The sequence below is a fragment of the Ruditapes philippinarum genome, unplaced genomic scaffold (genome assembly GCF_026571515.1).
Source record: "Ruditapes philippinarum isolate M1 unplaced genomic scaffold, ASM2657151v2 ctg1047_1_1_1_1, whole genome shotgun sequence".
NCBI classification, from domain to species: domain Eukaryota; kingdom Metazoa; phylum Mollusca; class Bivalvia; order Venerida; family Veneridae; genus Ruditapes; species Ruditapes philippinarum.
In genome coordinates this window covers 398,382-415,572 of record NW_026859122.1, presented here as the reverse complement: position 1 = coordinate 415,572, position 17,191 = coordinate 398,382, and the positions used below count along the sequence as shown (strand labels likewise).

Here is a 17,191-nt window from a genome sequence, read left to right as displayed (position 1 = left end):
CACACTACTCTATCTAGACAGTTTGACACATGGAGTTGTAAACGCCGGGTGTTTCATAATTTTTGTAATAAGGTGATATTGTGAATAATACGAAAATGGGAGCTACCGTATCAAGGACTGATTTTGAATGGTCGTACACACAAGAACCGCATGCAACTCGTAGAAAGGAGATGCTACGTAAGTTGCATTTAATGATTTATTGTATGAGGATGCCTGATGCATGCATATGAGTATAAGAGCATCTTCATTTATTACAGAGGCTTAGCTGGGGATGCTTACATAAATATGGCATAGATCTCGACGAAGGTCGACTAGATCTAGATCGATATTTGTTCATGTTGTTGAAAGCTCTGTAAAACTGTTCTTATTTTATATATTATTTATTTTTAGATCTACTTCATTTTGTAATGTCCTGTAAGTTGTAACAGTAGTTGATCAAGTTTTATTTATAATACAGTAAGGCCTATTTAGTCTCTTTTATGTAATGAATGCTGGGTTACACTTCTTTTTCTAAATTGTGTTGCTCTATGGTTCTTTCAAATACATGTTAAAAGATGCAAGCTAATGATGTTTTAGATTTCGATCTACAATTTAGCATGTATATGAATACATATCATATAATGATTAATATCATAATAAAATAATCATATCTTATTATCTGACCTAGTTTTGTAATTTAATTGATAAACTTACTGTTGATTGTGACAGGCTATATATACACATATGTTATCTATGCTTTAATCGGCGAGATGCACTATCTTGTCTTCCGCATCATCTCGCTAACATACTATTTATACAATACTGGGTTACCAGTTTACAATGTCTGCTTAACCACAATCAGGCAAGCCATATGTGATCATTGTGGTGTGTATACGACAAAAGTTCATACAACAAAAAGAAACAAAACAAAACCTGATAAAGTAGTTATATGTACTGTAGATGAATAACGACATTACATTATGAACACAAAGCATGTAAATTTGCTAATGAAATGTGCATGTTAAACGTACACAAAAAATTAAAATTTCTACATGAGTTATATTTTATCAAAGTCATAGATGATTATAACGAATTATTGTATTAACTAGTGCTCAGTACTGAGCTAATAAGCAGTAAATAAGATATACATGTATGCAACCGACAGTTATCTATGGTTGCTTTGCAATGAACTATTTACTTAAAAGTTTAATTGTATCATTAATCAAGGGGCATGGCATGTTGGAGTACTTGATAATGTCATTCCATTACGTACCTCCCTATGATAATAGACAATTAAGAGTGTTATAACCAAGATAGTAAATATTCTTAAACAGATATCACCTTTCATTTCGTACGTCAAACTAGAAATTAAAAAAGATTTCCCGCTGTTTTACATTGGAACCAGTCAGTAGACATTCATGGCATTGTTGCCTCATTACAATAACATATGTACGCCTGTCAACTTTGGACCTTTAAGAACGAACAATTTTTAGCATTGATTAAGATGTACGTTATCTATCAATTATTAATAAAACCTGCCAATACAGTATATGATTCTTAAGCTATCATGCTACTTAAAAATAATATATTTATAGCTAAAATATCGTACCACATCGGATTACAATATCACAAGTTAACCAGGCTAGCATAAAACAAGATTTTTAGGTGAATGAATGTAAAAGTAACGATGGTTTTTACAAAATAATATTCAATCTGATATGAAACATTAAAGTGACTTTAAACCTTAAATAAATTAGTCTTATGCGTGAGTAAATACTTCGTGTTTGGGGCTTTTGTTATTTTTCAGAATTTAAGATAATTGAATATATATTGATGGCATTTCTTTCCTCTGAGACTGAATCCACGTACATGTGACAAGGCATGCGTTTTAAAGTTTTCATTTTAAATAAATTGCTATTCACAGTGCAATAACATTTAACGTGTTTGAATGTTCGTTAGAAACAATAATGTTTAATCTGATTTTTGGTTACAATGTACTTGTATTATCAGTTAGATAAGACTCCTGATTTAAACCGGTAGTTCGAACATTTTTATGTAACTATACTTATAAAACATTAAGACTTTGTAAAGTCATGAATCATTGGTGGCAGATTATTATGTATACATACATGGATTATCTTGAAAGGTTAAAGTATTACAATATATAATGCGATAAATTTAATCATCAACGTTACATATTTCAAACCTCGACAAAGCGGCAGTAATCGTACGATGTTACACGAACAACTGTCGTGTGACACGCCTATTAGTTATTTGAACAAACCAGCTTCCCATTTTATGATCAATGCATATAAATGTAGTAAGTATGCGTAGATATTATACAGCGAGAAGTACCTATTTGTATAACATTGGGTAGACGTTTATATGAGATTGATTTTCGATTTTACAGACAACGCTATAAAGGCTGAAGAATTGACATTCAATCCCAGCAAACATACCTATATCGGGCCGATATCGGCTATATGATGGAATATCTGTGTCGGCTACCATATATCGGACCGATGTCTATCCGATATTGACATAATTCACTGATATAGGTCCGACATTGGTCCGATTTATATTCGTTTGACGTGATTTAAGTTTTATCATGGTAACGTTTTTAAGCATACAGGACCATGAAACCGGGAAAAAATTTCCGAATTTTAACGCGTTTAACCATTGAACGGATATTTATCGTAATTTGCACAATGGTAAATAGTTACCTACGCACCGTACATCCGGGCACGCTTACATTTGGCGGAAAACTCAACAAGGGACAAAAGTTCGAATATTTACAATCGCTGGGTAATTTAGCATTTTCTAATACCTTTTTGATAAAATATCATTAGCATAATTGATATACTGGTTGAGTGCTATCGAAATTTTGAAAAATAAATACAAAATATATGGACAAGATGGCTTTGATTTTATAGTCATACAATTTCGCGATCACGTTAAATTGGTTTGGTAATAATTTCTTTTAAACCTATAGGACCTTAGCAACTTGTTGACATAAATAAGAAATAATTTGTTCTTAAGTTTAAGCAAGACTTTGCCATTAATTGATTTATAGGTATACTCTTAAATGATTTTAAACAATAATTGGTCTTTAATTGATAAAAGATGTGCTTTTTTAATGTCTGAATGGTTGTATTGTGTTATTTCCTTCCACTTGAAGAACTTGGGAGACGTAAGATGTCAGTATTAAATGAAATTATTTGTTCATTCTGTGTATAATGTTTTTATTTGGTTAAATATTGTCGGTTAGGGTTTAAAAAGATCATGGCATTTCTTTTGATGTTCTTGTTTAGAAATCAAACTTTTAAATTAATAGCAGTTTGTCCATGTCTCTTCATTTAAGGATGTTCACTTGGTCTGGACACTGCAGGATGATTTAATTAAAAAGAATATTCTTTTTGTTTTTTTTACTTCAGTAATTATATTGAAAGTTATGTTTCTCATTAAATAATATTTTTGTATTTTAGCACGAGATATCCGCATTTTTACCCTATTAGAAAAAATGTCTCGACAACAGACACAAATATTGGACACTGTTCATCAGGTATTTGGCGTCTTGTCAAAGTTGGAAAGTCAAGATGGTGGTGGACCAACTGAATTGCCTGATGATATTCATTTACCAGTTACAAGCATTGAAGAACTGGAGTTGGTTGAGACAGGTTTACAAGAACCTGGTTGTTTCAATGGCTTGGTAAATTTATTTTCATTAGTTAGAAAGATGTTAATTTTATCTTTGCATGAAATGAATTTATTAGTGTTTTTGCTAAACTTTTTTTACGTCACTAAAATTTTGCACACTAGTTTTCTGTCCGTCATACTGTTCTTAAAAGTTTTTGGCCTGTCATTAGTGTGCTTTTGTTTGTAACACAAAAGACATTATATTATTACTCTAGTGTAATATGTAGACATTATATTATAACTAGTGTAATATAGTATTTCTTAAATAGAGAATATCTGTTTGTTTTGCATGTAAGATTGAAAAATATTTCACTGAGCGAACACCAGATGCAATATTAATTTCATGACTTGCATTGCAACGAATGAAAATGAAATACCTGGTGTTCACGATTGAAATATATTTCAATCTTATATGTAAAACAAATAAATTTTCTTTTTATTTCATGCTTTTTTCGTGATATTAAATATTTTGTACTGATTTGCTGCCTGACGTCGCGCATTCTCCTTTATGAAGTCATAACATCATGATGTCATATCATCAATTTTGAAATATAATCCTGTTAAATCCTCCAATTTTGTTACACTTTAACATGATAAATGATGACATCGACTTTCTTTTCTTAAAGAAAGAACATTTACGTATGACGGCATTTTATTGGGCCTGTTATTCCATTTAGTTATATTCTTTTCATCTGCATTCAGATATAGTCCGGCTACAGTGAAAATGATATATTATAAATTTCAGTAGTGGTTTATCAAAATATTATCTATTACAGTGAAACACTGGAAAAGCATGAAATAAATGGCCTTATTACACTCCTGTGAATTATGTGTCAAATGGTTTTTGAAACGTTAGAAATGTGTTTAGAACAAAAATCATATATTTCAGGTCACATACCTGACACTGCAAGGAGGTATCACAAGAAGCGATATGTCAAAAAGAGTCATGAAACACTGCATGTCAAATCAGTTGGCACTTCAGTTCAACTGGTTTGGCAAGAAAGGGAAGAGAGCGTTTGGGAAACTGAAGCTGGCCAAGGCAGTGCAAAGTAATTATTTTATTTTCATTTAAAATTTTATGGATAACCAAACACATAATTGTTACAAACAGTAAGAAACCTGCATATTTGACTTAGATATTTGATTAAAAAGAAGAAAATATATCACTATGTTCTCACCTCTGCATAGAAAAGGATATTTCATAAAAAATAATATATCCCAAACTGTGATTTTATTGCTTAATTAAATGTTTGGAGTTCAAATGCGAGGAATTATATCAGGAGGGAGTAGCCTGATTGATATAATGATTGTATTCGAATATCATAGTGATTTTATAATGCAGTGAAATCACTTTTTTGGATATATTATTTCGATTCTAACAACAACAGATAAATACTGCCGTACCTAGTATTAAGGTACACTGCGTCTGATTTGTTTCCATACTCATTTTCAGCGCCTCACATTTTTAAATGCTAATGTCACATATCTGTAAATGGTTTCGTCACATGTTTAAATACAGTGATTTTATTGCATAATATAAATAACTAGGGTTGGACACCGGTTCCCGGTATCGGTCCTATACCGAATAGTAACTTCGTAAATTACCGGTATATACCGTTTCGTAAAATACCGATACTGGATTTGATACTTTTGTAATTTTGTAAAAAAAAAATAATCTAATAGTCAATAAGAAGATTTTTAAATAAAAACAGCCTACAAACACGTAAAACAAACTATGAATTACTATTATCATGCGGCGAGTACGGCTTTCGCGGCAAACTTGAAGTTTGTGACGCGGCGATATTTTTGTAAAAGTATTGTTCAAGTTTATGTTCAAGATAATAATATTTTTGTACTCGGCAGGAAAATATAATTATTTGAACTGATTTTGCTAAAAGTTTGTAAGTTTTAAATGTCGAAGAAACAACGACAAATCAAATACTTGAGTAATCAGCGGCACATCGCACACAGTCCTTCCAAACACATCGCACACAGCTTTTGCCGAAATGACAATGTAAATCCAACATATGACAAATGTTTATTCAAACAATGCTTTTAAAAAATAATTAAATCCTTTTTTCAGTTTAAGTCTCTAAACACTCATAATGAATACATATTTAATGTTTCCAGGTTCTTTTCATCCATTACCACATGTACAAATCCACACGTGAATTACGATTTTAACATAAATGAGGCCGAAATATTCCAACAAAATATGCCTCCTTTTGTTTTTGGTGTAACACTGAAGTATTATTAAACATGTATACATTTTCTTAACAAAAGAATGCTGACAGAACTTCAATCAAAAAGTGTGAATGTCGGCGGCTCTGTGATGGTGATAGAGTAACAACATCAAAGGGAGGCATATTCTTTTGAATGGCCTATTATGCACCTGTCAAAGGTCAACTTGTGTGTATTACACATTCAGATCTGTGATACTTTAAACAACTGAGACATATTTCATATAGTGTTTTGTAGGATTTTTTGCAAATGTTGGCTAGTATTTTTGCGTATTTGAGCAATGGAATTAAGCAATTTGGTAAGGACAATACTTTTTTTCTGTAGCAAGATGTTCACGGTGCATGCTATTGAAAAATAAAAGATGTATAAAATTGAAGGGTAAATTCAATATTAATAAATACCAAATCCTTATTATTTGTAAAGCATAGGTATTTGCTTTATGACTTCTACAAGGACAAATATTAGGTTAACATGAAAATGTAAACAAACAGTCTGTGCTGACTGTGCATATACATGTTTTTCAAAATTTCTAAGTTAATTACTGGTGGAAAATATGTTTGTGCTGTTGTAGTAGAACAGACTGGAAACATAAGTGACTTTGAAAAAACATCTAAAAAATTTCTTACTGTCTTACATGTAATTCCAAATTGCAAAGTAATCCAACCAATCCAGTGATTTCATTTATTACAGTAGACAATAATGTGATTTAAAAAGAATATCAGCATCAGAATAAAATTTCTACACAGTAATAATAATTGCTGTAAGAAAATAATAGATAACCGACTGTCTTAAATTTTTTCAGATGTAGAGATATCAAGATTAAAACAATAATTTCTAGACTTCTCAGCTGCAGACTGCTGTCCTTCATAAGATATTTTGCTGTGTTTAAATTATGTCATGTTCTTTTGATGAAAAAGTAAAAGTATTTTACAATTAACATGTGTAAATGTTGTAAAAAAGAGTAAACACAAAACAACAAAAGAAAAGTATACTTTACAGCATGAAATTTCAGAAAGACCAGTAATGTAACATATTTATTTTCTATTACTACATGTTATATCTCTTCAGTTCTTATACTTGCAGCAACGGGTTTGGTATTGTAAAAGTATCAGTATCAGTATCGATAAGATACCCGTATCGTTTCGTCAGTACCGGTATCGGTATCGGACCGTTTCGTGAAGAACGATATCCAACCCTATAAATAACTCACTTCAGGTCCTTCTGTGTTTAATAGAGGAAAATGCGGGATGTGTTAGAATATTTTATCATGTCATTACATTGATTTCTGTTGATAAAGTGCATGCCTGATAAACCTAGCTTTATCAGTCACCCCAAGCTTTATCAGACACCTCATCAAAAATATGCAAAATTTGCGAAATGAAATAAAAAGAATGGAATATATTTTCCTGCTACTGGGTTGGAAATATTTAACTGATAAACTTTGAATCAAATAGAAATTTTGAATATGAACGCGTCACTTACAATTAACTAAAACATTCGGGACTATTTCTTTTTGATTTGGCATTTCACATATTATTGCGCGCCGTCTGAACACGAGAGGTTCTGGATAGGGTTTTGCTTCAATTAAAATAAAAAAATTCAAACAACAATTGAAATTGAAAACATGATAAATAGAATACCAAACAAGTGTCTAATATTATAAAATTTATCAGGCTCGGCACGAAAAAAAAAGGAGAGCTCGGCACAGCCTCGCCCTTCTTTTTTTTCTTAGCCTTGCCTGATAAATTTTATAATATCAGACACTAGCATGGTATTCTCTATATATAAATTTTGGATAAAGTTAATAATTTTTATGATGTATACCTTTACTTGATGTGTTAATTGATAAAAGCATAATATTCAGTTTAGAACACTTGAATGTATGGAGAAGTTAATATTTTAATTAAGTATATCACAAAAATTTAAGGAGTATATATAGTCTACCACTACATGTGTCTATAAAGTTCTGCCAGAACAAATAAGTAGGTAGATCTTATTTTCTTTTTTAATTATACTTACAGAAGCAGTCATGAAATGTAAAAAATGTACAGCAGCTGAAGTCGAATTAGATTGTAGAGAATGGTTTCGAAGTGCATGTGACAGAGACGGGGACCATAAAAGAAGACAAAAAACCAATGAAGGTGTCCAAGAAACACCCACTGAATAGAACTTTTTAATATATTTATAGCGATATTGAAAGAAAAAAGATGGCTCTTTTAAATTGGAAGTAATGTAAAGGACTTGTATCATTCTAGCCTAATAGTTCAAGAACATATAGCCTAAGAAGAATAAATCATACCTAAATAGTGATATAGTTAAACTAAACATTATTGAGATATATTTAAGAAACAATATCAGTTTCTGTGTTGTTCATCGGCTATTTAAAATCAGTTTAAGCTTGTGTGTCAGGCAGGATTATATATATTGTGTTTACATCGTTTCTGGATTAATGATTCTTCAGCCCCTGACCATATATTCCGTTTAAAAGTGACGCCATTCTGGCACTTGTATGAACAAGCTGCATTCTTGGAATGACGTTTTTATGGTGCTTACGAGTTCGCGTCAATTTGTCTTATAAAACTTATATCAATCTGTTGGGTCGGTGAATGTGAGATGTTACTTTAGCATCATATGAAAAGAAGAAAAAAAGTGAACTGAAAACATCAGAAAAAGTGCGTTATTATTTTTGCCGTAAAAAGAATTTGAAAACTATTTTATTGAGGGAGAACAAAAAACAGCGGCATATTTGTGTAGTCCATAATCAGTGCTTATGGGAAGTTTATGCCGTTAAAATCCTTCTTTGTTATAGAAACAAAATCTCAAGGAGTGTTAGATTTACATAAGATGTACATATTGTTATTGTTTTTACTCATTCAGAGAATTTCAGTATTTCAATCGCACATATCAAATATTGAGATTATGGTCATAGCTTCATGATAATCAAATAATTTTTACAATTATAATACTAAATCCTGCGATTTGTGAAACTATAATTCAATTATTGTTTTTGATTCGTTATTATAGGTTGTTTTTTTGTTTTATGCTTTGTAAAAAATATTATAAATCCATTTTATTACCATGCCTTGCCAAATGTATAGTCAAGTCTAGTCTTTATTTTTTGCATTGTTTTTTACATTGTTTTATTCTTACATTTATTTTCTTTAATAATTCTGCATAATTGCTGATATTTTTTTTTCTATTATTGCATAATAGCTGAAGTATAAAGAAAAAAAACACCCATACAAATGCAATGTTGTAGATTCATTCTCAGTTTTTAAATGGAATTGAAATCATAGCTTTTGAACATATTAAGTTTTATTATTGGCATTTTTAATTTGTTTGTTTATAATGTTTTACCAAGGAAGCAGAACTAAATTGAATTATTACTAGTCTTTTATATCTTTTTTTAGTCAGGTATGTTTTTATTTAAAGTGAAGATGTATATTTGTTTAGAAATGGAAGCATGAGAAAAGAATTAACAGTGATGTTTGTACAATATATATATTATTTATCAACAGAAATAACAATTGAAGATGGCCATAAGGAGTTGTTTACCAATTAATGCAATCTAATGTAAAAGTCAAAAAAATATTATTTAATGTGGGAATCAAAATATTAGTTATAGTATGATAAAATGATATACTGTCATCAGTGGGGAACTTTCTCAAGAGTGAATCTATTATATTCTTTAAAATTTTGATTTCTTAGATTTATGTCTTCATTATAAAGATTCAGTAACCATGACAATTCATTTTCTTATTTACTTTCAATAATTATATATTAACAAAATTAATATAAGTGTTATTCTATTACCAGTATATTGTCTGTGATTTTTAAAGGAAATTTTTGATTTCATTTATGAAATGGACTTAAATGTCTATTTAATAGATTAATGATACAATTAGACTTCCTTAAACACTAAAAAAAACTATTACAACATTAAATAACATAGATTGAAGACTAATATTGTTTTGGGGGGGGGGTGTTGTGCACTTTTTCTCACATACTTCTCAAATATTTATAACAAAACGATGAAAAATGGATTGTTTGCTGTTATGTTATTGGGTTTTATTTGCAGTCTGCGATAAACAATTTAATTTTGATAAAGCAACAAATACTAGTTTACAGTACCATTGTCCTTTAAAAATACAACTATATTTTTAGCTCGACTATTCGATAAGAATAAGTAGAGCTATTGTAGTCACCCGAGCGTCGGCGTAACCACTTATGTTAAAGTTTTTGTAATAGTTCAAATATTTTCAAAGTCCATTGACATATGGCTTTGAAACTTTGCACACTTGTTCACCATCATGACCCCAACCTGTAGACAGGAGGAGGTAACTCTATCAAGCATTTTGACAGAATTATGCCCCTTTTTCAACTTAGAATTTATGTTAAAGTTTTTGTAATACCTCAAATATTTTCAAAGTCCATTGACATATGGCTTTGAAACTTTGCACACTTGTTCACCATCATGACCCCCACCTGTAGACAGGAGGAGGTAACAGTATCAAACATTTTGACAGAATTATGCCCTTTTTTCGACTTAGAATTTACATTAAAGTTTTTGTAATAGTTCAAATATTTTCAAAGTCCATTGACATATGGCTTTGAAACTTTGCACACTTGTTCACGATCATGACACCAACCTGTAGACAGGAGGAGGTAACTCTATCAAGCATTTTGACAGAATTATGCCCCTTTTTCGACTTAGAATTTACGTTAAATTTTTTTGTAATACCTCAAATATTTTCAAAGTCCATTGACATATGGCTTTGAAACTTTGCATACTTGTTCACCATCATGACACCAACCTGTAAACAGGAGTAGGTAACTCTATCAAGCATTATTTTTTACTATCAAGCACTAGAATAGTCGAGCGTTGCTGTCCTACCGACAGCTCTTGTTTCCAATCTTTGTTAAATTCTCTTTTAACTGTGATGTTAACTGCTGTACACAATTAACATACATTTGTTAAAAAAATATTGATTCTATGATATACATGTATATTTGCCAAATGAAAATAAAAAGCTTATATTTAAGCTCAATTGTGTTTTTTTTTAATTGGAATGAAAAAAATCAAAGTAAAATGTTTTATTAGAAGAAAGATTAAAGGTTAATTTATGTCGGTAAGACACCGGCTTCAAATCGATCTAACGATATACAGCCGATATCGGCCCGACTTGTAGCCGGGTTGCACATCCGACATCTGTCCGATATAAGAAATCGATATCGGGCCGACATAACAACTGATATTGGGCCGATATTGGACCGATATAAAATGTTTGCTGGGATATTGTAGTGAATGAAACCGAAGAAATTAGCTGCTTATGTATATTTATACAAGAATAAAATATAAGAGCTGTACACAACGCAAAATTTAGTAGGCCAAATGTTAAAATGAAAAAACATCTTTACTGATCTTTGGCCCGAGTTAACAACTCTCGAAATGTTTGCTTAATTCATTACACCTTTTATTCCATTTGATATTATTCATATCGGATCATGACGTAACACAACATAATGGTTTGCATTTCAGCCTTTAACGAATGTGATTAATTATATATACACGTTGGCACCATTGTGGTAAATGTTAACCGTTTTACGTCATGCAACATAATTTAAAATCCTGACATCGCGGGTATTTTGAAAATCAATAGCTTTTCTCTACAATATGCACTGTATCAATTAATAATGAAAGTAACATATATCCTCATTAATCTAAACCTTAAAAACTGCTTGAACCGAAGTTATTAACCTTTGGCGCCAATACAGAACCAAGACTAGCCTGCACACCCGCGTAGTCTGACCGGGTGCTATGCTGTTCGCTAAATAATTGTAAATATTCAAAATGGACAATACAGACAAATGGGAGCAGGGCATTTAAAATTCACCAGGTAAAAGGTTAAGTTGATATTGTTCAAATCTCCTTAGCAACGAAGGTATTAAGTTTTAAATTAACATAAATAAGATTCCTAACAACAAAATAATAATAATGTAAACTAAAACATGAATTAAGATTTATTTAAATGACACAAGTGAATTAGCCAGGTAACAGAAATAAATAAACTTAATAGATATTAATAATTACTGTTCTGTACAGTTCTATATCAGAGTAAAGAGAGGTGTAGAATTTTAAAATAATCCCATGCACTACTAATCTGAAAAAGTAATATCTCGTTGTTTCCGCGGTTGTATGGCCTAGGACAATCGTACGAGTGTGGAGCGCTTCTGTAAATTGTTATTTGAGCTGCAAGATTACAATCTGTTTTAAGGGTACTATACTTGTGTTTTGGAATAGGTCAATTAACATTTTCTGTTCTTTAGAACAAATGTCAGCTCTGTGCTTCAATAATAACAATAGGCTATGAATATCTATATCAAAAAAGTATTTGAAAGGTATCAAATAACCGACCGTTATATATACTTCTATATCACACTGAAATTCTTTCTACGCTGCTCGTTTTTACCGACATTTCAAGCTGTAATTTAATGTATTAGTTCAGTGAACGAGCAATTCTCGTTCCGACAAACCGAGGTTTTTCTATGTAAACTGCCTGTCTTCACGGTAATATTGACATATCCTTGTCGACATGCTGGTATCGGATATATCAAATGAAATTACAAAAGCTGAAATTGATACTGTCATTGATGAATAAATTTGTGAATATAAACCATAGGACGCGCTCGTCACGTTTCGTCACGGTAACGAAGCCGGATATTTGATACATTATTCTTCCGTAAAACGATGTAAAACAGGAAGATATTTACGAGTACACTCGTAGTACACTATTGCTTGTCGTTTATTTGAAACCACATGCTATTTACATGTTCTCGTATCTGTCTGTCATATTCTGAAGATCCGGCATAGTCCATTGAAAAATCGGTCTTGGTCCTTGTTAACATTTGTATATATTTATTGCCTCATTAAAGATAGATCTATCATATACTTAAGGTTCAATCGTGTAAATTGTATTTGCTATCTCTGTAATACGATAAAAGTTAACAAGATACGTGTCTGCACAATTGGTGAAAGATAAAGATGAAAACTGCTTTGTAAGGTATTTATAAAAAAAATCGATTTCCAATTAGCTTGGCAGAAAAAAATCCGATTTTTATTGTTGGCTTAACTCATATCAAATTACGCTGCAATCGGTCTGAGCAAGTATGTAATATCCGCCGGGAAAATTTATGTACCAGGTATAACTAAGGCAAACTACGCTGAACTGATCCTATAAAATACAATATTTATAATTAATTTGGTGTTGTTGAGCGTCCAGCACGTACGCGGAAGATGGCGGATTCGGTAGCTAGCGGATTCGCTCTATGTTCGGGTCTTATAAAATGGTAATAGAAGCGTCTTTACAAATTGGTATTATAATAATATATGTATATATAATTGTTTCATGTCATCGTGTCTTTACAGTACAATATATTTGTTATGACAGAACTTTTAAGTTCGGTGTGTACACAAATAAACCCATCTTGATATAAATTGAAATAACAGAAATATTTCTTGTAGGTCTCTAAATATCCAATATTTATGTGTATTCAAATATAGTTTATTTCTTCATTATTTCAGGTAAATATCCGGAGATGAAAAAGTTAATGGGTCATGATCCACTATTGAAGTTTGCTGTATTCGGTGCAGTGTTGCTTCAACTGTTTATGGCCTATATGGTACAAGATGCCAGCTGGGTTACCATTCTCGTATTGGCATATTGTATTGGTGGCACAGTTAACCACTCAATGTCTCTAGCTATTCACGAAATCGCTCACAATTCAGCATTTGGTCACACAAAACCTCTTGCCAACAGACTTTTAGGATTTTTTGCGAATATACCAATTGGAGTTCCTGTGTCTATTTCATTCAGGAAGTACCATTTGGAGCACCATAGATACCAAGGCGATGACGAGAAAGATGTCGACATACCAACTAAATTAGAAGCGCAACTTTTTACAAATGCGTTTACAAAGTTAATTTGGGTTGTCTTGCAGCCTTTTTTCTATAGTATTCGACCGTTCTTTGTGCGCCCGAAAGCGGTACAACCGATGGAAATATTAAATATAATCTTACAGATAGCTGTAGACGTAGCTATAGTTTACTTTATGAGCTATAAATCTCTAGTCTATTTAATATCTGGCACGTTTTTAGCCACCGGGCTTCACCCAATGGCAGGACATTTCATCTCAGAGCATTACATGTTTGAGAAGGGGTATGAGACATACTCGTATTATGGGCCTTTGAACTATCTCACATTTAATGTGGGTTATCACAACGAGCACCATGACTTCCCAAGTATTCCTGGATCAAGACTGCCCTTAGTAAGTACATAATTATTTGGCCATTCAAGTTATTGAATATGCGTTTTTGTTTTCATACCATTCATCAGCCATAGTGGCAAAACTCTGTACTGAGTATATATCCGAGAATTGGTACATTCCATTCTTTTTGTTATTTAAATAATGTTCTTTCTTATTATTTCTTTATGGAACATAATTCAGTTTTAAGTTCCATTGTGATAGCAGGCAGAAATGCTTGAACATCACACAATCGGTATTTTGTTGTTTTCAAATTTATCAGTTTTGTAAACGTTTTTCATGTATTCAATGAAAATTTGTTACTATGGATTTGTAGTTATTTTAATTATTATATTTTGATGAAAGTGGTACTGCCGCTACTAAATAACAAACCAATAATGATATATTTCTACAGGTTCGTAAGATTGCTCCGGAATATTACGACAATTTGCCGTGCCATACATCATGGGTGAAGGTCATTTGGGACTTTATAACAGACCCTGCGATTGGTCCATACGCTCGAGTGAAAAGACAACCAATCCCCGTTAACCCATCTATAGGTGAAGATACCCCGGATGATGCTGGAAAGTACGGAGTAGATATATACGAAAATATGAAGATGACGAATGGTGTACATGGAAACAATGGTGTACATGTTGGCAATGGTGTACATGTTAACGGCAAAGCCAAAGAAGCATAAATGCGACAAAGCCACAAAGAAGCATAAATGCGACAAAGCCACAAAGAAGCATAAATGCGTAACTTTGACATGACATAATATGGAAAGGATAACCAGATTCATAGTTCATTTATAACTGAAAGTGTATAGGGTTTCTCTTACTTTCAGTTTGCACTGTGATTGAAGTGCTAAATGTACGTTATTGAATTAGATGGTGCTAACTCTAAATAATGATGTGAAACCACTAAAAGTGACTGTCGTTATATTATAGAGTTTATACATGTATATACAATGTTTTACATTGATGTTGTCATTTGTTTTAGGTCGAATGGTGTGTATATACATGTTCCAATCATGTTTCTTTAGTGAGAATGTAATTGATTTTTAAAAAAGTTTTGTAGAGAATATTTGTTTCAGTTTTTGTTATCGTTTTGAAAGTTCTTGCCCAGATTAAAGTATTTCATTTTATTTAATTAAACCTATTAAACCTATACACCTTGGATAAAGTCAAGTGGAGGTGCTCAGTTTTATAATTTTAACTTTTTTTATTGAATTAGTAAAATAGTTTTACTTAATAAAATCATCTTAAATTTTTGTTCTATTTTAGATTTTATTTTTTGTTTTACTTTTCTTTAGTACATTTTAACAGTAAATAATTATAGATTTTTTATATTGTTGCAAAGTAGTTTGCTCCATACAGCAAAAAGTATTGGATCGTAATGTACATTTCTGTATATGTCGTATGATAAAGCATATTAATAAGCAGTTAATAATACTTTTATCATAGGTGATTAAGTGAAAAACCTGCTTTACAGTAAACTTTCAAGACTTTTACAACATATTTAGTACTGTCTATAGTAATTGATAATAGCTGAAGTATATACATAATTTTATTGCGTAAGACCACCCTGTACTCTTCCTATATTTCAAAATGATATGCATACAACGTACATTGTACATTAAAATGAACCAATTAAGTGTAATGTTATCATATGAGTTTATGTTTTAAGTAACAACTTTATCTCAACTGTACAACCAAGTGAGCAATAAATAAACCAAACTATGTTAAATAATTATATCTTATTATATAATCAGTCATATAAATTTATTTACTCGCATTAAGAAACCAAATGTTTTTAATCATATTTTGTACCTTAACCTTTACCCCAGTTAAATAACGTAAATGTACTTGTTTGTCTTTTAATCAACCATTCATTGTTGTTAGGGAAAATCTCAAAATAATTACTGGATAAATAGTGATCAGTTCTGACCGAGATCACGGTCTGAACGGGTCCCACTGGTCTGCACGGGTCCAACTGGTTGGAAGGGTAGAATCTGTGGCTACCAGCAGGCTAAATGTATAAATGACTGATCGCAATACACATGTTTGCTGTTTGGATTTGCTTTGTAAGGCACCAGATTTCAAGAACACGTTTGTTTTTATTTTTATAAGTATATGTATGTATAATGATATTTAGATCTGTATTTGTTTGAATTGATGAGTTTAATTTTTTTCTAAGGAGAAAAGATGTCTAAATATTGATTGACGTTTTATGTGACAATATGATTATATGAGCCGCGTCACAACAGAACCAACATAATGCGTTGCGACCAGCATGGATCCAGACCAGCCTGTGCATCTGCGCAGTCTGATCAGAACCAATGCTGATCGCTTACCAACAAGTAGAGAAACTGATAGCGAACAGCATGGATACTGATCAGACTGCGCGGACGCGCAGGCTGGTATGGATCAATGCTGGTCGCAAACCCATTATGATTGTTTTGTTGTCACGCGGCTCAATTATGTTTTATTGTTATACATGTTGAAACCAGACCAACTTGAAAGATTTATGTAATGTGGTTCTTGATTTGCTCATATAATATACTAGTATTGATCTAGTATTGCTTGATTTTTGTTCATTATTTTAAATAACACATTATTTTAATGAAATTTGTTAAATTAAGTAGAACAATATGTTTGTGGATTAGAAATAATAGATTAAAATTGATAATAAAAGAAGTGTAATCTAGTGGACCGTTGCTTTAATCAAAGAAAAACATCAAAAATGTTTATACTTAATCGGTGAGTTTTTGCTTTACAAGTGGGATAAATAGTTATCTATAAGGTATAGACGTTTCATAAAGTAAAGATCAGCGCTTTCATAATGGTAAAACATCCTATTAACGTTAGGTAGAGTTAACCTATTAAAGTAAGGTGGAGTTCACCTGAAAGTAGGTTTTGTACCGTATATACATGTACATATAATATATGCTTTTTTTGTATGTAATTTTCTT

The 17,191-nt window shown here is 31.5% G+C and overlaps 2 protein-coding genes across 2 annotated transcripts; both read left to right on the top strand.

Annotated features, from left to right (window-relative positions):
- The first annotated feature begins 38 nt into the window (after positions 1-38).
- LOC132755336 (sphingolipid delta(4)-desaturase DES1-like) lies at positions 39-16,568 on the top strand. Its single transcript, XM_060746207.1, has 3 exons — positions 39-177; positions 13,499-14,241; positions 14,633-16,568. The coding sequence occupies exons 1-3, from the start codon at positions 96-98 to the stop codon at positions 14,915-14,917; spliced, it is 1,110 nt and encodes a 369-aa protein (XP_060602190.1). The 5' UTR covers positions 39-95; the 3' UTR covers positions 14,918-16,568.
- Positions 2,418-9,608, top strand: LOC132755339 (uncharacterized). Its single transcript, XM_060746210.1, has 4 exons — positions 2,418-2,784; positions 3,465-3,688; positions 4,565-4,724; positions 7,938-9,608. The coding sequence occupies exons 1-4, from the start codon at positions 2,616-2,618 to the stop codon at positions 8,081-8,083; spliced, it is 699 nt and encodes a 232-aa protein (XP_060602193.1). The 5' UTR covers positions 2,418-2,615; the 3' UTR covers positions 8,084-9,608.
- Positions 16,569-17,191: the final 623 nt, after the last annotated feature.

Bases quoted from the DNA above. Each gene is read 5' to 3' on its own strand.
- LOC132755336 (XM_060746207.1), top strand. From the start codon at position 96: ATGGGAGCTACCGTATCAAGGACTGATTTTGAATGGTCGTACACACAA. The intron at 178-13,498 runs GTAAGTTGCATT...TCATTATTTCAG, and splicing joins TCGTAGAAAGGAGATGCTAC to GTAAATATCCGGAGATGAAA. The intron at 14,242-14,632 runs GTAAGTACATAA...ATATTTCTACAG, and splicing joins CTGGATCAAGACTGCCCTTA to GTTCGTAAGATTGCTCCGGA.
- LOC132755339 (XM_060746210.1), top strand. From the start codon at position 2,616: ATGAAACCGGGAAAAAATTTCCGAATTTTAACGCGTTTAACCATTGAA. The intron at 2,785-3,464 runs GTAATTTAGCAT...TTTGTATTTTAG, and splicing joins CGAATATTTACAATCGCTGG to CACGAGATATCCGCATTTTT. The intron at 4,725-7,937 runs GTAATTATTTTA...TTATACTTACAG, and splicing joins GCTGGCCAAGGCAGTGCAAA to AAGCAGTCATGAAATGTAAA.